The 22,629-nt window shown below is 41.5% G+C and overlaps 1 protein-coding gene across 2 annotated transcripts in view; it reads left to right on the forward strand.

Moving 5' to 3' along the window:
- Positions 1-1,637: 1,637 nt before the first annotated feature.
- Positions 1,638-22,629, forward strand: part of stau2 (staufen double-stranded RNA binding protein 2) — a 114,109-nt gene continuing 93,117 nt past the window's right edge. For both annotated transcript variants that reach the window (XM_047567903.1, XM_047567904.1), the window contains exons 1-5: positions 1,638-1,700; positions 3,469-3,679; positions 4,520-4,650; positions 5,577-5,736; positions 8,229-8,364. In XM_047567903.1, the coding sequence (XP_047423859.1) occupies positions 3,478-3,679; positions 4,520-4,650; positions 5,577-5,736; positions 8,229-8,364 (629 nt within the window). In that variant the 5' untranslated portion in view covers positions 1,638-1,700; positions 3,469-3,477. The remainder of the gene's footprint in view (positions 1,701-3,468; positions 3,680-4,519; positions 4,651-5,576; positions 5,737-8,228; positions 8,365-22,629) is intronic.

The raw sequence follows: 22,629 nt of genomic DNA on the forward strand, positions 1-22,629 counted from the left end.
ATTTAACAGGTGTTTGTGTTGCAACTTAAAAAAAAAAAAAAAACACAAACAAAAGGCAAAAATGATTTCAAATCGATTTGATGTGGCCAGATTTGAATGAAATATTCTTTACTTGGGAAAATGTCATGCAAGTCAGTTTATGTTCTTTATAATAATAATAATTTTAAAGCACAATTTTAAATAAACACAAAGGTTTCCAAAGTGCCGTACAGTAAAATAGACACAATAAAAACATAATAATAATAATAATAATAATAATAATAATGATATGTGTGCTGCGTAAAGTCGAGGACATACATGTGTTTCCTGTGAAAACGCCCACCACAGTAGCGCATGAAAAAGTGGTGTAATGTTTCCCTCTACCGGCCACAACACTAGTACTACAACTCTGTCAAACCTGAGATTTATCTCCAACAAGCCACGACTCCTATGTGAATACTCCTGTATTACATGAATTACTCATACAGTCGTTATAGAATTAATTTTTAAATTTTGAATGGAGATGTCTCCCAAGAAATATTCCAATTATGTATTTCTGTCATGTATGAATTTAAATTACAGGTATCAGACACAAACATGTGGCCCGTGGGTCAACGGGGTGAATTTGCAAAGTGCAAAAATTACATTGAAGACACTGACTGCATTTTTTTTTTCCATTAAAAGCTATTTCTAAATTTCACACAGTTTTAGTCAGAGTTGTGTCGAACTATACTATAGAACTATACAGAAATAGCACTTCTTTTTCTTAGGAAATATTCAATTATTCATTTCATGTCTTGCAATAGTGCAGTTCATTAAACATTAGCAGTAACCATAATGTACTTCTTTGCACTAAAACAAAGGAAAACACCGAAGACATCGATTGATTTTTTCCCCCTTTAAAAATAACTCTTAGATTTTAGTCAGAGCTGTGGACATAACACAACACTTAGACATATAACTATACAGAAAGTGCACTTATTTATCTTAAGAAACGTCCAGTTGTTCATTACATGTCAACACTTTTATATAGTACTTTTTTTTCCCCAGATAAAACAAAGGGAGACATTTGGAGAAGTTTGTAGGTTAATGAGCTATTGTGTTACTGATCTGGCTAGTTTGAGACCAAATTAAGGTGATAGATAGATAGATAGATAGATAGATAGATAGATAGATAGATAGATAGATAGATAGATAGATAGATAGATAGATAGATAGATAGATAGATAGATAGATATGAACTGATATCTGAACTTAACTCTGTGCACTTTTATAAGACAGACAAGCTACAAGCCAAAAGATAAAGAAAGATAACAAATAAGATCAAAATAACCCCCCTGTGTGTATAAAGTGTTTAGTAAAGGTAAAGTAAATGGTGCTCAATCAAAGTTACGCTGTAGCCTCGGAGGAAGCGAGCCTGGACTGAACCATTCCTGTCTCGGCGGGGGTGTCCGACTCATTCAAGAGTCGCCTCAAACTCTAACCATGGTGGGTTTTCGATACGCGACATTTAACGTTGACAAAAACGAACACAACACAAACCTTATGCACGGCGTATGGAAAACGCCAAGCCATTTATCTGTAACGAGACGTGTTTTATTTTATTTTTTTTATTTTTTTTTGTGCCCAGGCAAATAACGTGGTCTGTTCCCTCTTCCATCCAGTTCTCTTTAGTGTTTGCCAATGTTGGAGGTGTAACTGGGGTCTGGCCCTGGACAAAGGTAAAAAATACCCTCAAATATTTGTCCCTTTGTTGTCGGGTAGTCTCTGGGTCACTGGTCACGCCGTGGCCAGCCTGTGCGTGGTGTTAGGCTAGACTGAAATCCCCCCAGAGTGTCGTGGGAGATGGGGCGGTGTGGAGATGCTAGCGAGAGGGGTGCTCGGCCGGTCAGCCATGATGAGCTTCCACCGGCTAAACTAGCGCAGCCGAAAGGGGGGAACAAATGGTAAATATCCACCGGGGGAACCCACGGCGACACCGCCACGCCGGGCGTGCACGCTCGCCCGTTCCCGTCGGCGTGTTTTTAGCAGCTGACATTCGCAGGAGGCGCCGTTTTCTTGCTCGGTAGCGTTAGCTTCCTGCTAAGCTGGAAGGCACTGGAGTCGGAGCTGTAGTGAAGGTTCAGGGGGGTTGCAGACATGCAGACATCCCCCCCCCCCCCTTGTAGCTCTGTAAGCCCACCCCACGTTACAACCACGTCTGTTTCCAACCTGCTGCTGCTCACTTATAGACGTGCACATAGCTCCTCGGTTGACAAGTGTCTTATAATGCACGCTTGTGGGGAGACAGACAGCTTGAGGACAAGGCAAGAGAGACAGGGAGACTGCTGTGACCCCCGAGGACCTCATGCACCGATAATAAACAGGGAAGCTGCATCACATTCAGCCGGCGTTTAATCTTGTGGTCGATATCAGCTGCTTCATGCATCTGCACTGTTGTTTACACTGGTGGTGCATGGCCCTACATTGCATGTGCACCTGTGAGCGTGGAGCTGTCTGGACCTAAAAAAAACCTGTCCTCATCCTGACATGAAGGTTCTCAGTCATCCAGGTCGTGGTGTAGCCAGAAGGCATTTTAAAAAGGGGGCTACTGGGCTTGTAGAGTTTCTGAGTTCAGGTCTGTGGGAAGTTAAAGGCTTAAATAGACAGACACAAGACTGTCCTCATCTAAAGAAAGACACGCAGGTCTTTGGCACCACCGTCCATCACCTGAACGTGCCAGGTTTAAAGTGGATTTCTCCGCACTCCAAGGGTTCAGCTCTGGCCGCTCTAACCTTTCGCTGTGTCCTCTGAGGAGGAGGACGAGGACGGGAGGAGGAGGGGAGGGGGATCGTTTCTCTCGTTTCTCCCCCCTCCTCAGTTCAGTGCTTGCCACATATTAATGTGAACCAGCGACGGGGCTGTTTTTTGGCAACGCGTCGTAATACACTTTGTACCTTTTTAATTGAGTCTTTACAATTATCTACTTGATCTTCATGAAAAACTCATGGCGGCGTATTGTGTTTCCCATAGCGTAGCATATTGAATTCCCCCCCCTGTGCCGAATTGCCATCAAGAAAATACCGCATGCGTTTCCCGAAATGATAAAGGAGATGTGCTTTGCTGACTTTCTGTTAACGCTGACCTCCGCCGACGGCTGCATAGGCCCGTTTCCCTCCCTTCAGTCCGTGTGAATGTGACTGGATGCACATTGCCTTGTTCGGGGGCCGCTATCGCAGGATTCCTCCTTTTTCCGGAGAGTTTGGCAGCAGTGACACGAGCAAAGCTCCTTCAAATAAAGGTTCATTGTCCGGGTGTATTAGCTGCCACTGGATCAGAATGTGAGATAGGCCTGGAGCTGCTCCGTTTAAAGTCTGCCCTCAAGACTTGGCGCACAAAAAAAAATCAGCGAAATGACAGTGAAGACCCTTAAATTGTATGTACATGTGTAGATTGATGCGTGCTTTTTAGCATGATTCCAGTTTTGTAAGTGTGTCAATCTCGTTTCAGGAATAGAGCATGGCTCAAGTGAAAGTACAGACCTCAGCACCCTTGGCTGGTCCTGGCCTTTCACCCGGAGTTTCCCCTACAGCCATGGCCAGCCCAGGATCCCTGGGTCTGCAGTCCTCCGTCAACGGCACAGGCCCGGCCCCCACACCCGCCTGCCCCCCTGCTCCTGCAGTCAGATATGGGGACGCCCCTGTGTCTGCCACCTCGCCAGGTAAAACACTTTCCCTTCACGTTGTTGTGTCGTTACTGTCTAATCCAGCATCTGTAACGTGCAATTATCACGTGATTTAGAGGAGATTTGTGTGAAAATTGGACAAAGCCATAAAAAAAAAACTCTGATCAGAGACACCAGTTAAAGGAGAGATTTGCATTTTTATTTATTTTTTTTTTAACGTCTGTCTTCAAACAGCAGCCTGACGCCCATATGAAAACTCAGACAGCTTGCTGTAATCACTCCATCTGTTTTTTACTGGTCCCTAATGCACTTTCGATGCAAGTGATAAGAGACAAATTCCACAATCCTCCGTCTGTTCACAAATACATTTCACGGTTTTATTTGAATAAATGTCGGCTCCGGCAGTCGGCGTTACACACATGCAAATACGAATCAGCGCCTCAGAATGTGAAAATCACATCATATACTCACATACAAACACAAATCTTGAACATAACCTAAATTCTTAAGAGGTTTTGTGCAGGTGCCTGCCCCGCAATATTGACAGCCCGTTACGCACTTAATTTGCCATAACATTCATTAGTCGTGAATGTCAGTTCGTTTGTAAGAGTTTGTCAATTAGTTTGTAAGATGCAGCCGCTTCATTCTGGATGATCAAAACACACCTGAGCCCCTGCACATCTGCGCTCGCGTCCCTCCTCTCAGTCAGCTGCTCCGATTCTCAAGTGCTCTGTTTTTTCCGGATTGTGTCTGTTCTGCAGATGACTCGATTACACGTAAAATACTTGTTCTCCGACGATGAACATTTATTATATTAAGAGGGATTTGCTTTTGCATGTTGCTCATTGTGTCCTGTTGTGTTGTGACGTGCTCCAGGCCCGCCCCAGGAGAACATGGCAAACCCTAAAGAGAAAACTCCAATGTGTCTGGTGAATGAGTTAGCCCGTTTCAACCGGATCCAGCCACAGTACAAGCTCCTCAATGAGAGAGGCCCTGCACACGCTAAGGTGAGGAGCCGGGACTTGGCGTCTTTTTGTGTTCGTTCATTAGGTTTATTGACCGATCAGCCATAACATTAAAACCACTGACATTGAGTAGTGTTCTGCTGGGAAACTTTTGCACCTGATGTTCATTCATGTTTATGTTACTTAGACATGTAACACCCATATCACAATAAGAATTTTTTTATGTACCGGCAAAGGTCTGAAAAATTAAGCAGCAGAACGAGAAGATTTGTGCCAAAAAATGTTTGTGTTTTTGTTTTAGATTGACCAGAAGTCCCTGATTTCTGGGGACAGTCCCCATTTTGGATGACCTGTCCTGTCCCCCAGCTATAGCTGTCTCCAAAATTGTCCCCACTTTTATCTTTTTATGAATGAGAAAAAAATGTTGCGCATAGTCTATAATTATTACGGTAGCTGGTTGCGCTGCTGTTGACTTCACAGACATAGCAGTTTAAATATGAATAAATATGTCAAAATAAATGAAACCGTAATTTCCGTAAATTTCATCTTTATAACATTTGATCTTTATTTTTTTTTTCCAAGGTGTAAATGTCCCCAGATTTCCACATCACAGGGTCATGCAAACCTGTTTTACTACTAATGTGGGATTATTCTACAATATTTACTCATCATCACGGTGAAATAGTCCGTCATTAGTCAATCTACTGCCTTAATTCCTCTCTCAACCAGTAGAAAATGTTGTGAACATGTGACTATGCATGGAAAATAAAAAAATACTGTTGATAAATACCGTTGATATACATCTTTGGTCACGCCATCCAGCGCTAGTAGCACCCACCTAGACCAGACAAGACACCTGCACAGTATTAGGAAGGTGGTCATAATGTTATGCTCGATCGGTGTATGCTCATTTAGTAATTTTTGGGGGGAATTATTGCCTGACGTGTGATGGGTGTCACTTTTTCCAGATCTTTACGGTGCAGCTGACTCTTGGGGAGCAGGTGTGGGAGGCAGAGGGCACCAGCATCAAAAAGGCCCAACACTCCACCGCTGCCAAAGCACTGGCTGAGAGCGTCCTCCCCAGGCCAGCGCCCCGATCCCCCAAAGTTGACATCAACAGCAACCCAGGTACAGCAACAACAACAACATTTATAAAAGGGGGGAAAAAAAAGAGGCTCGTTTAAGTGAATTGTTCATAATCAGGATTATTCTCAATGCAGGGAAGTGTTCAGAGAACTGGGTTAATTCAAGAAACAAAAAGAAATAATGGTTATACTTTTATTATTGTGCATCAGATGTCAGGTTAATGGGATCTTTTCACATTTGCTTCAAGAATGTCAACACGGCTTCAGTGTTTTATAGCAGAAAGCAGAAGGTTCTGGCTCCAGTGTTACTAACAGGATATTCCCTCTCCAGATACACATTTTCTTTGTTCCTGTTTTAGTTCCTATTTTTAAAGGCTGGTTGTTTGGGTTAGGTTTTACAGCTCAAAGCGCAGGCCTCGTTCAGTTTGAGATGCGTCGTAAAAGCAAAGTCCCTCCATTGTGGAATAACTGACTGTGCAGCAGAGTATGAAGGAAACTCGGCTATATCTAAACATATATTTTTTGACCTAAACTGTTAGGTGTTACTCACTTGTAGCGCAGTCTGCGAGACGGAAGGAAATCCGCTGCAACGTGAGCCCAGACTTTTATGTATTTTTATTATTATTTCTTTTACAGAGAATGTAAGAGCTACCAGACATGAACTGAATGATGGCTGAGTTCCCTTTAGCTACTGTGAACTCTGCTTCACTGTCAAACTGTCATTGGACAGAACTTTTTTTTTTAAAGGACATGTTATCAGTGTTTGAAGTCTGTCTCCTCTCCAGGTGTCAAAATGAAGATTTGATCACACAACTTTTTTTTATTTTTAATTTTTTTATTTTTTTCTCCCCTGGTCCCCACATATCAACATTTCTCCGTCTGTGCAAACATACATTTCACGCCTTATCTGATGAGGCCAGCTTTCAGTTGACTTATGCAAATAAAATCAGTGCAAAGTCTGTTCATATTATGAGGTGTTAGATTAAGTTTTAAAACTAAAATATGGTGTTCAAAACTTTTTTTTAACAACATCTATTTAAAATACAATCTCCTTTAACTTATACTTAGAGGTACAGGGGTAAAACTAAAGCCTTGTATATTATATAGCTGTTTAATTCTGTAGCAGAGGATGTAAAAACACTTAAGAAGTTCTTCTGATCCTTTTTGCAGGTCTTTATTTAATGGGCGTTTTTACTTGGGCATAAAGTCCATGTGTCTTGGTTGAGTAACTCGCCCTGGCCCTTGCCAATAACTTGTAAAAACATATCTTTGTTTCTGGATGGGTGCCGTTTTCTGTTCTTTTATTTATTCAGATAAGGGGTGTAACAATGCTGTATACGGAATTGGAAGGAGGTGTGAAGGGCTCTAAAGTCACACAGCAAGTTGTGCGGGTTTCTGACCCGCTGTGGGATTAATTAAAGGATAAATTTTCTTAGAATTGTAAAGCAGAGTGCTAATGCTGCCTTTCTGTCAATAACGAAGCGTTTATTTATTTATTGTTTTCACTTGAGGGAGCTTCACATCTAGCCGTAACTCTCGATTCATTGGCGATATTTAACCTCCCAAGACCTGAGCTTTGGTTTGCTGTGCATTTTTAATTTCTCCAAGGTATTTGCGATTAGTAGAATGTCCTCATATGTGGACACAGAGGACTATATCTCTGTATATTACAAAAAAAGTCAAAAAATATGTAACAATACATAGAACTTATTATTATTTTAATACCTGTGCAAAGACAGAAACATTCGCAAACAACAAAATTACATCCTCAAACGAGTGCTTGCTAATTAGCAACATTGTAGCTCGTTACAATTGACAGAATTTGTTAAATTTGCTCATCATATCAAACTAGAAAAGTTCAAATCGTAGAATCTCATGAGGTTTTGTCCAGTGATTGTCTGAAGAATGAATCATGACACCAACTTGTACGGACCCTTTGCTACCACTAGATGGCAGACTGAAGGGTCCAGTTAGAGGACAACAGGTCTAAATGAAAACTTAATGTCCACATATGAGGACGCAGAGTCTCAGGAGGTTAAATAATCAGTGGTCAGACCTTCTGAATATTTCCTGAGGTCAAGCTTATGTTTTATCCTTGTCCTATAATAATAATAATAATGATAGTAATGATGATGATAATAATAATACCACTAGCTTTGTCTTCCCTTCCCTACCCTCTGTGGTATTGTTGCAGTGAAAGGCCCCATAGCCAGCTCTTAATGAGATTAAGAAAGTCCTGTGATAGGTTACGCAATACCAGTGGGGAGCTGTGGGATTAGTGGTGCATGCATCACGCAGGTAAGAAATTTTAGGTGAACTGCAGACATTTTATTCCTTTTTCATTTTATTTGTTTTATTATGTTGTAGGTTATTACCACACAAAATGGCTTGACTTGTCCCGATCCATGCCAATGATTTTTACAGTTCAGTTTTATTTGATGATGTCAGAAAGCAAGATTATGTCAGCTGCTCATAATCAATGTTTATTTTCAATATTTGGCTTCAATATTTCTATTGTATTTGTGTATTGCACAGGCAGTATTACACCCACAGTGGAGCTGAATGGTCTGGCTATGAAGAGAGGGGAGCCTGCTATCTACAGACCTTTGGATCCCAAACCCATGCCCAATTACAGAGCTAATTACAACTTCAGAGGGATGTTTAACCAAAGGTAAGCACATTTAAATGGGAAGTAATCCAGTTGCCTCGAACCTTATGGTTTTCCAGCTATGTGCTCATGCTGTGTTATTATGTTTTGGTTTGTCCCAGTTCCAAATTTTTTATATTCTGTCTGTACAAAGCTGGATATATCTTAACAATTCATTTAACAGGTTATATTGCCTGTGCCATTTCAAGCACTGGTAATCTGGCTAAATTCACACTTTATTGATCAAAGAGACAGTTTTTTTTAATGTTACCATGAATCAGATTCATCAGCACCAGCAGGGTTTATCACCAAAATCAAACCTCCAGGCCGAATAATAAGATCAGAACACGACCATTTTGTTCGTTTGGTCTCTAGAGCTCAGACTGGTTTCAACAGATGCTTCTGAGGTTCAACAACTCCCTGTTTCAAGATTCAAGACATGTTTACTGTCACTTGCACTGCTAATAAAAACAGTAAGAGGTGTGAAATACTTTCTCCCAGTCCCACTCTGCTACATATACGATGGCAAGACACACTTAATAACTTAATATAATTGCAACTACAACATAAGCCCTATTCACACGGGATTAGTTTTACCTGGGAACCTCTGTTAATTTCTAACAATTGGAGGTTGTCTGTGATCTTAATCCTGTGTGAATCATCCATGTCCGTGATTTGTGAAGTAAAAATTTACACCGCAAATTACCTACCATAATTCTCGTAACAAAGAGGTCCTCTGATAAAACTAAACTAAAATCTGTGATTTAGGTGTGAGTTTTTACTTTTTTGCAACTTTTGTTTGATTTGCGGCTTTTTTCTGCCTCTTGTCACTTAAGAATCATGAAAGATGTGCTATAATTCAAAGTTTGGACAGATGACAGTCGAGTTGTCGCTGATTGGCCCGTTTAGACAGAGGAAATCATTAAATCAATCATTAATGTGTTCATCAGTAAAGGTGGAACTGATTTAAATACTGACAGGTTGTTGGCAATTTCTTCCCCTGAATAAATAGAATCAAAAATATATTTTTATCATCCATTGTAATTTGCCAAGTAATTAAAACTGCCTCTGACACGAAGTGGAGTGAGATGGAAAGTAGCAGAGCCACAACAATGGATCCTGAATTTGAGTAAAGCACTGAGTTTGTTTATCCGGTGCGAATGCCCCACATGAAAAACAGACGTGGGGGTGTAATATTTGAATCACAGGACGTCATCAGGTCAAACTAATCACGTGCGATTAAGGCTATACAACACAAAATGATTTTCTAAACAGAAGATATGTAGAATCTACTTTTAACTATACAGTGATTGTACACTTGTATTGAGGTTTCAAACTGCACAGGATACAGTGAATGAATAAATGCTGTTATTGGGAGATAGTGCTGTGCAGATTAATTGTAGGCAGTCAGATTTTTATGCGATGTAGCGTCCTGTGTAATACAATCCGTCACCGCGGGAGGCCCTAATACATGTAATGAACGTATTAACCACTTTGTTATACAACAGAAGAAGACTGTTGGAAACATAACCGGACTTATTCTCATTCAAGATTGACACAGAAAATGTGTTGATAGAAATTGCTGTTGTGATGGGAAAGATTGTAGAAAGTGTCAAAAAAGACTGGAAAATCTGAAATGCGAGGAACAAATTAGGTAGGGCACATAAACAGCGAGGCGGTGTGCGTCTTATTGCACCAGCAAAAAACATTCCATTGTTTTTGCCGACGCCGGCTGAGCAACAATTGAATTGAATTTGAATTGAATTTATTTATTTTGATCAACAACAGTAATACATTTATAAGCTGAAAGAAAACAACCAAAGTTTAGTGTTGGAAAATGAGAAGGGGAAAATAAAACTTGTATATCTCTACCTCCTTTCTCACTTTTTATAAATAAATAAAGATGAAAACTAAATACAGCTTTAAATATATTAATATGACTCACAATAAAATAATGCACTCCTCCGCCGTTTATAGATAACAATAAATATCTCAATAAATGACTCTGTTTCTACTCCCTGGTGTGTGAGCAGTGTTTTTTATTTCACTTATGACCCGTGTGTCTTGCCTCCACTGTTTACACTATGAACGAACGTGCGTTGCGTCATCCTGTCACTTTCATTGACCATGAACCAGGACTTAGTGTCATATATACAGAATGAACGTTATTTTTGCCAGAATGAGCACCGATGTCAGCGCTAAAGAGTTCAGATTGCCACGGTTGCATGTAGTGATAAATGTATTTATGAAAAAATTTACAAAATGCAAGTGTCCATCTCCGTTGAAAGTGGCTTGTACAGTGTTTGGGAGTTTGTTGTTTGTGGTGTAGGAGTGCGCTGATGTTGGTGGGGGTTGGTGAGTTCTTATGGCCTTCGGGGAGGAAGCTGTTGCTGAGTCTGAATGTTCTGGCCCAGATGCTCAGAACCTGATGGCAGAAGGGAGAAAAAGCAGCAGAGGAGGTGGGAGATGTCACCTAGGATGCTGGGAGGTGCCTCTCTAGAAAGCTGTCATGAAGAGTGGGGTGGGGTGTTTGCTCTCCTGAGCCTCCCCAGCAAGTACAGACATTGTTGAGCACTTCTGGGGAGCGCTGTGGTGTTTTCAGTCCAGGAAAGGCTCTTTTATAATGTGCACCTCCATTAACTCGGTGCTGCTGATGGTCAGCGGGGGGTTTTGGCTTTGTTGGGAGGCTCCTCCTTTCCTTTTCCTACAATTAAGGAAAGGTTGTCCTCTCTGCACAGTGTTTCATTGTTGTCACCGATGAGGCCAACTAAAGTTGTGTCATCAGCAAACATAATGATGTGGTTGGAGCTGGACCTTGTAGCACATTGGTGGATCGGCAGTGTGAACAACAGTGGGCCCAGCACGCAGCCCTGGGGAGCTCCAGTGCTCCGGGTGACTGTGGATGAGCGTCTGATGCTGATCTGGACTGACTGCATTTTTTTTTCTATAAAGTTGAAGCTTTTAAATGTAATTCAAAACCTACGAACCTACGTGTTGTGTGTTCAGAGATGGTATTCTGCATTCTGTGGTTGTAACGGGTGGTTTTTGAGTTACTGTTGCGTTTCTATCATCTGCAACCAGTCTGCATATTCTCCTCTGACCTCTCCAGAAGCTCAGAGAGAGAAAATGAATACAAAACCTCAAACATTGGTATTAAGATCCTCTCAGCAAGTAAAAAAACTAAAAAAAAACTATTATTCAGATATTATTTTTGTGCCACACATTAAAAACATAACTAAAACTGCGTTTTATTACCTTAAAAATGGTGTACGATCTTTTCTCTCTCAAGGCGATACAGAGAGACCGATGCATACTTTTATTACAATGCCCTACTTTCTGGTCTTCCAAAAGAATAATATTTCACACTTCAGAATTATTACAGAACTCGACCCCCTGTGCGCTGACGAGGACCAGAAAGAGGGAGCACATTACACCCATTTTAAAGTCTCTGCATTGGCTTCTGGTTTGCTTCAGTATTGATTTTAAGATCCTTTTATTGGTTTATAGAGCTCTTAATGGTCTTAGTCCAAGCTATTTATCAGATTTGCTTTTACGTTTTGTAACAGCTTTGTTTTCCCCCCTTCATGTTAAAAAAAAAGAGATTGTTTCTGAATTTTTCCACTTTGGAAAAGCTTCTCTTTTGGGGAGGAGGTGGGGTTGAGTTGAGATATGGAGGCTTAGTTTCCAGCGAATGGCCTTATTCTCGGAGGACTAGATGATCTTTGAGATTCATCCAGCTTAGAGCGGACTTGGTCTTGATATATTTGGGATGACCTCAGACAGCGTTGTTTCTTTGATCCCACCGGCTCAGATGCGTGTCAGACATGGCTCTCCACTCCATATGTTTTCTGAACGGATGAAAGCGGTGCCCTCACGGGTACCCTCTGCACTCAGTCTCTGTCAGCTTACGTTTTTTGTTTTTTTTTTGCCGGAGCCATCCAGCCATTTCCGAAAGTCCATAAAAGTGCCACCGAGGTGCAATTAATGATCCCCCTCTCCCTCAGAGAAGGAATGTTATGTAGGCCTGCGTTGGGCTGAGTGCCACCCAAAGCTGGGTAACCTCTCAGTTAGGAAAAAGAAGGATGCCATTTTCAAGGCTCGAGTAGATCATCAACAAAGGAATGTAGATAAAAAAAAAAAGCTGTAAAAGTTTGTTCCTGAACGGAGGATAAATAGCAGGTTTTGTATATAAATGTTAACCCGCGGGCTTATCAATCCTTATAATTCTACCGAAACGTCAGCCGAATATAAATATTATTTTAACACCGTGTTCTATCATGTTGTTTGTGATATTATTTCAAATACAGAGGCTTACAATTTGGCAGAAGCTGAGTTACACACCTCCTGAAAGCACACTTTATCTGAAACATGGCAACTTGGATGGAGACGGCGTTCAGCTGGGTTTTCTGGACGCGCCGCGAGTCGAGCGTCGTGATTCCCTCCAGATGGCAGTGTTTCCTCATTTTAAAAGTCACTACACCGCCGCTTCCCAAAGGTGACTTAGCACCCATTTTGTAACCTGTAAGTTGGGAATTTATGTAAGATTTTATTAAATGCGGATGCTTGCCCTGTCATCAGAAAGATTAGAATGCAAAGCTTTCATCTTTAAGACACCAAAGTGTAACTCAGAGGAGTATATTTCCTTTTTTATTATTTTTTAATACAAACTTGAGGTCCCACAGTGGTGGTGCATTCTGATGCTAAATGTTTTATTTATTCTTAGAACATTTATAAGTAGCCAGAAGAAGAAGAAGAGATTGAGTTGCCCCGTTGAGTAACTGATGTGTAGTCAGCATCTGGCTCACATCTTCTACTATTTGATCCATGCAGGAACAAACAGGGGGGGTGGGTGAAAGATAAATGTCTTTGGGGTAGAGGAGAAAATCTGTTTTCCAGCATCTGTCTGTCAATGTCATATGTCACACTGATGAGTTTCTAAGAGACGGGCAGGATCTGTTCCTCACCGTCTGCTTTGTTTTGTCTCTTTTGTGAGGTAGAGGAGGGGGGGAGGAGATGTGTGTGCATGGGGGGGAGTGACATAAGAAAAGATGTAGATCATCCCAAGGTCACTTATGTTTTCACGAGGTCTCTTTCTTTCGGACCTGGATTAATGAAAGCGAGACCTTCTGAATATGAATTCTCTTAATCAGACGTCTGAGTCCGCGGCGGAGTGACAGGCCATATCCACGATCGCTCACCTTAATGATGCTGCAGGGAAGGGAAGGTTTTCACATGCCCATGTCCTTACCTATTATGATGAATAAGAGTGATCCAGAGTCATGTTGATGGAAAATCTAACCATTAAAAGGGCAGCGTGGCTCTGATCCATCAGCGCTCTAATCACCGCCAAGACCAGTATTGATTCATTCAGAAAGTGCCCTGATGAGGAAATACAGCGATAATATGAAATGTGCATTTATCAGCGTCTTAATGAATCTTATTTATGGGCCGCGGACCCGTGCATAATCCCTTTACCATCCAAGTCCGTGCTTAAATTTATTTTCTCCGTTACGGCGCAGACTGTGCCGCCCCATTGTTCATTCTGGCCGAACAATGATCACCTTGTTTCAGTCGGTCACTCAGCTGCCGTGAAGCGCTTGTGGAAATTCGGCCCCGAATGATTAACAGAAACATTTTTGTAGGAAAGTATTTGAGTTATCTAGAAATCTGGTTACATCAACCGTTTTTAATGGACAATCCCTAACTTCTGTGTTATCATTGGAACACCTGATTCCAATGAGTCATGCTGAGCTCCTCCAGTTTTTATCCACGACGCTCCCAGCTTTCTTCCTGCTGCTCTAATCTCAGGGGGGCGGGGGCGCCTGCATCCTGCATTCTGTCAGAGCTGGAATTTGGATAGGACTTTCCCCCGTTGGAGAAAAACCGAGCAGTCTTTAGCCGCCCACCTCCTCCCCCAGCCCTCATTTGGTTATGACAGTAATGTCAGCTGGAAGAACAGTGGGCTGAATGACTGGGGGTGCTTTGCTTTGTGACATTTCCTCCTGAGATGATGTTCAGATATGAGGCTGGCAGGTTGTTGCTTTCTCTGTAGGAAACACAGGAAGAATGGGTCACCTGCAGTCAATTCAGTACCTGTGATATCAAGCATTGGCCAGTGAAGAGTTTTATCCCAACAGGAGTGTAAATATGTATTTTTTATGCATACGTTTTTTTTGTAATGATGAATCCACATGAAGCTTTTTAGCAGCTTCCAGCTCATTGGTAAAGACTTCAACTTTTCAGCTTTGCTTCTGTGTCACTGCTCTTATCGACCCTGTTTCCAGTCACAGCAGGGGAGCTGTTCTGAGTGGAAAAGCTCTGATAAACCCACCGCACTCTAACTACCTACCTGCCTTCCTGCCCCCCCACACCCCAAAAAAAGGCAGTTAAAGCGACTAAATCGAAACATGGCGGAGCATTTAGCAGATAAACGGGAGAGCGGATTGCGTACTTTGCATGGCCTGAAACACTAATGTCTATTGGATTCTTAAACAGGTAACTAGCTATGAGATAAGCCATGTCAGTTTGATGAGATAAGAGAAGGTTTTCCTTTAATGTTGTTGTTTTTTTTTAAACTGACGGAGAGATTAAGTAGGAACCCCCCTACCTACTATATGTGTTCTATATCAAACTCAGCCTAGTGTTATTTATAAATATACGTATTTAATATTAAGCTATTCCTTTACTAAAATATGTTGGATTCATGTTAATATGTATTTAAAGAAACTTTAATTTATGGGGGAAAATTAAAAAAAATATATAAAAAATGTCTAATCAACCAAATATTTGCAGTACCGTGGAAGTACTGCAGGGGGGGTTGAAAAATCTTTACATTTTGTTTTAATTTTCACCCACAATTTTCCAGCACCGCCACCCTTCTGTTGCACAAATAATATTTAAACCTGTGCATTAGTTGGATAGCTTAATATTGAATGCAAAATGATAATAATAGTGTATATTCATAAATAAAGTCCCTATTTAATCTCTCCGTCGGTTTGGGGGGGGTCCTTGGCCTGAATAACACTGAAGACACCTGCTTTGATTTCTTATGTTGCACTCAAGTGCCTTAAGATTTCAGTTATTGGTGACCTAAAAGAAACAATTCTGACATTTATTTCTAGTTTATATAAAAAAAATGTCAGAAATGTTAAAATGAAGAATCGACTGCTGTTTTCATCTCGTGTTCTGTTGTCGTTTCCACTTTGTGTGATTGGTGCTTATTTATATTTCTCATATTTATTTTGATATCGGTATCACCAGAAATCTTTTACGAGCTGTTCTCACCACTGAGAGCTGTGCACTGGATGTAATACAGCTTTTTTATATATATATATATTTTTTTTTTTTTTGATATTTTTAGTTCACTCGTGTGCACTGTTTGTGATGTTGAATGTTGAATGTCTGCTGCTGTTCACGACAAGAAATTCCCTACTGTGGCATGAATAAAGACTTATCTTATCTTATCTTATCTTACACAATCTGTGTAAACTGGGACAAAGCTCCCTTCATTTGTTGCATGTGTAGACAAACTTAGCGAAAACGTCAATTCATATTCTTCTCCTTGTGTATTTTTGAATAAATAAATGCTAAAAATGGAAATATTTTGGAGCATATATCATCATTCGATGCCTAAATCCATTGAGCCGGTGACTGTTGATCGCGGCACATAAGGGGTTAGTTGTGTTACAGCTGTGTTCTAGACTTGCCTCGTGGCTAATATGACAGCGTCCTTGTAAAACCGGGCGACATCTGCCATACGAAATATAAAGAGACGATGGAAAGAGGCTTCTCCTTGAAAAACGAACACCCTTCTCATGCCTCCAGGAACTCGGTATAACATCAAACGGCGAAGGCGGCGGCGGCGCAGACACAAAGAGCGCACACAGACACACAGGTGTACCTTGTCATCTGCGTCTCTAATTGGGCCAGACCGGCCCGCTGAAAAGGCAACTCTGCCCACGAGCGCTTTTCTATATTCAACATTTCCTCTCATCTCTTCCTATGTGAAGCTATCAGATATCCTCCGAGGTTTTCTTCGCTCACTCAGCCCTTTCTCTTTTTTTTTCTTCCTCACTTTCTCCCAGGCCTCTAGTTTATTTTTTATTTATTTATTTATTTTATTATTATTTTTTTTTATAGCTCACCGGCCAGTTGTATTCTCTAACGGTCTAATCGGCACACCGTGTGCTCTTTCGTCCGTTGGTGCATTCCACAGATATGGTTTTTCTTATCCATCCCATCGTCGCGGCTGCCAAAGCCCACAAGGTAGAGACTTCTTATTGCATTACTTTTCCTGTTTTTGCCAAATGAATACGTCCGCGTGTGTGTAGATAACTAATTCAGATGTTCTTATAGTTGATAAACTAGCATGACGGAACAAGGGATAATATGTCCTAATTGCGCTAATGGGAGTAAACCCATAAAGCAGTGTTTTATTGAAGGGGGTGGAGCAGTGGAACACAGGTCCAACATAAACAAATGCTTGGAATGATTTGTGCTCAACAGACTCGGTGACACAGAAGTCTGGTTTCTCCTTTCATCTCCTCCTCTAAGAGTGTTTGTCTATCCCTGCGTGTCATCGTGTCCTCTTTTGCCTTAATATATTGGATTTAATAGAACCAGAATCCATTGTAAATGGGGTTACATTGTGCCTTTCGTTGAGCAAGACGTCAAGTAGGCCTCTTTGCAAGAACTCAAGTCTCTTTATTTCTTCACTTCACTTGAACCCTACCAGGAAATGAGACACTTCTTTTGCCGCGGCTTTCAAAGCCGCACGGTATCAGTGCTCGGCCGTAAACGGCGGCCGGGAGAAAGCGTTTGCTGAGGATCTCTTCGGGTTCCCCTCTCTCATGACATCTGCACCCATTGTCGGATGGGATCATCACGGGTTGGTGCACATCAACTCGCCGGGACACACCGCTGTCCTACTTTCAAGCGTCCATTAACTTTGGCGAGTTGCGGCAATTTCATTAGATTTATCGCCCGTATCTTTAATCCCTTTGACCTTCTTCTGAGAGCTACCTCTTAGACCAGCTCTTGTAGTGGTTTGGGATCTCATTTCGACTACTGGGACGATCATTTGTGCTCTCCCCATTCAGGAAGATTACATTAAAGGCTCAAGGAAGAAGGTAGAGTCATCTCTGCTTTATGGTCCTTTTTTATCGTCCTTTCTCTGGGAAACACATTCTCAACTTTTAACCACATTCTGAACTCGGTCCATGTTAACACCCAATCAATCCGCTGTGTGTCACTGCAAGATGTGACAACGAATAGAGAAATAATTTCCAAGTTTATGTTTAGTTTCGGTGTGAATCAGACCGGCAGCGGTAGACACGCCGCTGCCGCTGGATCACGCCTCTTCCTCTATCAGGGCCCCGCCGCCTCGCGTCGTTATAATTTTCTCTGGAGCGCGGAAAGTCAAAACAAAGTTTGTTCTGTGAGGCGATGCTTGCGTTGCTTCTTTGGTGGTCCTACCAGATGAGAGGAAATCAGAGCAACCAGTCTGTGTTTTACATCATGTGCTGTAATTTGGTGGTGTGCTCCTTTCTCAGCATCAGCAGAACCACACGCCTGCTCAGAAAATGTACATTATTAAGAGCGAGGCAGTGTGTGGTGGATGAATCGAAGAGGAATAAAGAGGGAATGAGGTTACTGAAGTTACTAACTAGTTACTGATTTTTATTTCTCCCATGCGTGCTGATATTGCTCTATTGATTGTCATTGGGACTAAAAAGTATAAACAAACTAAGGAAAACATTTTGCAGGAATAGTAACTTGCACAGAAACCAACCCGGAACAATCTGACCATAAGAAATGTTTTTTAACGTAGCAATTAGTCTTTCCCTCTTAATGACAGTGAACATGAAACAGCAGGTCACAGTTTAATATTCTTAATGAGGACAGGAGGTTGTGATTTTAGACTGATCCTCCGCCAGCCATTCCTCCCAGTCAGCCAAGTCTTAACAGTTGGCACTAAAAGGGCACAAGGTTTAAGAAGTTCCATTTTTATTTCATTTTTTTTTTTTGCTGTGTCGCGTAAACGCACACATTAGCAAATCCTTTATTACTCACCAGCGTTTTTTATGCTTTAGAAGTTGCAGTTCACGCAATGCCTGTTTTCAGTCAAATAATTAAAGAATAGACTATTTTCCAGTGGTTGCTTTTATTGCTGGCATAATGAAATCAAGCCTTGGGGTTTTAACCGAGCCTATTAGCGTTTCTTCTCGTCGCATGCTACCTGTCAGTTACAGCACTGCGAGTCTGTTGTGTTTGGGGTTGGATGTGTCGCCATGACTCAGCAGTAAAGCTCGTCGGTCAGGAGACCTGAGCGGGGTTGTGACTTGTCATGAGCCAGGCATGGAAGGAGGGCACCGGGACAGCACGCTGATTACAGAGCTTGCACAAAGAGGGCTTTAATCTCGTGTAGGAAATTAAAACCACAACAAACGGCAAAAAAACAATGTACGCTGTCAGCTTGGACAATTTAATTAAAATAAGTTATGAAACCCTTTGTTTTTATGTACTGCGCCTGTTAGTTATTCTTAATTAATACGCATTGTCGGTAAAAGCAGCAGCGATATGAGTTGTCCGTATGAGAACGCCAGCTGTCCGCAGCATGGAGACGCAGCGGTACATTGCAGTAGCGGACGACGGGGGAGTTAACGTTGCTCTGAGCTTTAATAAAAGTCTAGAGACCCGAAAATCTGAAAACTAAAGCTGGGGAACGCAGCTTTCACGAGTACACACAGTAACAGACGGCAGATTTTTGTATGATGACTGAAAGACTGGAGATGACAGACTTAACAACTGCACCTGATGATGGATCACATGCTGCATCATTTGTCAAGCCAACTAAAGCCAACTGAATGCAGCAAACCCCTGTGCAAACTCTTACGCACTGCAACCAACATTATACAGGCGCAACTCGATTAGTGTCTCCTCCAGTTCTTTGGTCCGGGTTCGACTCTCGATGTTCACCATTATTGTTTTGATATTTCCAATATCTTCTGCCACTATTTCCTGCAGCCCACCCTCTCTTTTTCCACTCAGTACGTTTAAATACACAGGAAAAAACAAATTATTGCCTTAATCTGACTTTAACTGGACAACTTAAGTGTAAGTCAATGCGTTACTCCTTAAGACGTCCAGATAACGTGATTGGAAATCAGATTGGAAAAGGACTTTAACTGGACAGCACATGTGCACATGCTCCACAACTGCTGCGCTGGGATATGACCTCAGAACAAAAGCATCCAAGAAAGTAGAAGAAGAAGACGAGGGATAGCGTTACCATAAGTAGCTTACACATTACATACAAGATTAAAAAACGCTGTATTATTTTCCATCTTGTTGCTGGTTGAAATGCTGGTTTGCCACATGAAGGAGTCTTGTGTATAATATGATGTAAAGGGGCCTTATTAGCAGATATCGCCACCTAGTGTGGAGGAGGAGGACATGATCCCGTCGGTTATTCGATTTTCTGTGTTGCATGTGAACTGGGAGAAGGACCACATTCAGATCTTGTATTGTGTCCTGAACTTACGAAATTGAAATTACTGGTGAAAATTTCAATCATTATTTGACTTCACATTTCAAAGGTTTGACAAGCGTTGGAAACAGTGCCCATTTTTACACCACAGGAATCATATTTGTATTCTCTGACACTGATGGTTTGACAGCAAATGAACCATTTTAATTAGCCTCTACAGTGAATGGATGTCTCTGTGTGTTAGAGTTGCCGTAGGGGACATGTGATTGTGGCTTCTCCGAGACCGCTGCACATTTCACACACACACACAGATACATACACAGTTTGTCATGATCGCTTTGAGTCTGTGTTTGCGCATTCAAACACCTCTTTATGCTTTCTGTCTCTTCTGCAAGTAGTCGGAAAACCACAATAATCTGAAGGACAACACTAGCTTTAAGCTACATCCATGTACAGTTCTGTTCTGTATCATTCTTTATTTATCTATTACATGTGTGTTTCACAGTTTTTTTGTGAGTGTGCAGACCTTTGATGTGTCATTTCATATAAATAGGCAGAGAAGGAATGTGTCAAACCTAAAATGATCTGAACCAGAGTGAAAACGCTAATAAAATGCATGTACCTCGCAATGCAAAAGAGTTCATTTTGCGTCCTGCATCAACCATTTTATGTTAAACACAGTGCGGATTAAAAAAAGAATTTATCATTCATCAAATTGTTTCGACAGTGAAGCATGAAAAATGACTCTAAACATCAGTTAATTTGCACAGGCTCACGTTAACCATTGGTTGCCCATTATCAATGGATGTAGCCTTAAAAGTAATGTTTTCCCATCCAACCATCACACCACATCCAGCCAGTGTTTTACTCTGATGGGGCTGGGTTTTGGTTATTAGAGGAAAGCTCAAATACTTGTAAAAGCTGTTGACTTTTTGGATTAAAGGTCTTATCGGCAGATTGTATGAAAGTTCCTGAAATCATCTCATAAAGCTAATGGACGTCACAACAAAGAACAAGCAGAGAGAAGTGCTTCAAGTTTCTGATCATGTTATGTCAAACCTCATATATGATGTGTGTCTGGTGCTTAACTAATTCCGTGCAGGATGTATAGACACAGAATTCGCTAATATCTGTTGATAATGTTGTAGCTTTAGGGAACATGTAGGCTTGGTTGCAGATACTAATTGAAAACACAATAAAGTCTCAAACACATAATTTCTGTAAACCGTAGACATTCAACGTCAACATGTGCGGCTTGAAACAACCATAACATTTTGTGTTTGCTGCAAAAATCAGACTTAATGAGCAATTAGGGCCAAAAAAATAACTTTTCTCGAAACCACTACTCAAACATTACATTGGATCTGCTTCTCCCATGTGGATTAGTGGTTTGTAACCTCACACTGGGTCCAAGGAGCTTTGAATACGAAGCTATGACAGTTGGTGTTTTGAGCGCTGTGTTTACTTGACTACGTGGGCGCTTTTCTCACACCATTATGTATTTTCTGCACATGAGCAATTGCGTGAGGCTGAAGGGAAGGATCGCAATCAGTGATGGACACGGGGAATGAAGTATGGAAGTTGGGAGGGAGAGAGAAAACAAGTAAAGGTCTGGCAGCAGATTGGAAGAAAGTGCAGCTGGTGGAGGAGTGAGCCTGTCCAAGTTTTTGCATTTTACTTTTTTGTTTCCCAGATCTCTGTCACCCTTTGCAGTCACATCAACCTTTTACGAGCCTTTACGAGTGTAACGGTGGGTTCATACATGCAAGCTAGTTGTGGTTGCACGTGTGGCAAATAGATTTCTTGGTGGATTATGCTCTGTGATGCTAGAAGGCAAGTGGGCCAGTTCACTCCCGCGTTGAGGTTATTTGTATGCATCCGGTTTGTCCGCTGTTTTTCATGCTGCTTTTTAGCCTCAGCAGAATCCTTGCGTACATGCTATATATAAGAGCAGCCGCCAAGGGTCGAATATAGAAGTGTTCTCAGTTACTCAGCTGCATATTTGTGTCTTGTTGGATTTGGATCTGGCGCCTGGGGATCGCTGAAGGCCTCTGAACCCATTTCCGTGTTCTTGAAAATGGTGTGAGAAAACCTTCGCGACATGGTATATTATCAACGCTACATTAGAATATATTGCAGCTTTAATGGAAGCACATGTCCTACAACAACATTCAGATAGGCTGTGACATTCAAAACATGGATTATTGGTGTTATGGGGCCAATAGTTGGACACATCTTGGCACCACCACCAGTATGTACCATTGACTGATGTCAAGGCGCTGCCAACAAATTCCGATCCTTAAATCTGCAGCGTGATCCAAAATCGCAGTTCAGGTCACGATGCCACGTTTTTCCAGTGCAGCCTCATATTTCTGTTCTTCGCTGGTGGAACCCATCGTGCTCTTTTGCCTGGATGCTTTCCTGCTCACCGCAGTTGTAAAAGAGTAGCTGTCTCAGAGGCCTTTCTATGAGCTTGAACCTTTCTCCTCTGTTTCGGTCTGTTGAACTCGCTCCTCGCTGGTGTTATTTTTGTTTCCACACCATTCTGAGCAAACTGTTCCCAGGAGGTTAATAGTATCAGAAGTAAGTAATCTAGCCTCTCTGGTCCCATGGTGGACGTCGCAGAGATCACATTTTCCCCCATTTTGATGCTTTTTTTTTAAAAAAAAAACCCTGAACCTCTTGACCTGCCAGATTGCCTCATTGGACAATTAAATAAGAAGGTACAGGTGTTCCTGATAAAATGTACAATGAGTGTATGTAGTAGTAGTTTGTAACTGAGCCAGTGCCAATTTTTGGAT

The sequence above is a fragment of the Mugil cephalus genome, chromosome 18, assembly GCF_022458985.1.
Source record: "Mugil cephalus isolate CIBA_MC_2020 chromosome 18, CIBA_Mcephalus_1.1, whole genome shotgun sequence".
Lineage (NCBI taxonomy): Eukaryota > Metazoa > Chordata > Actinopteri > Mugiliformes > Mugilidae > Mugil > Mugil cephalus.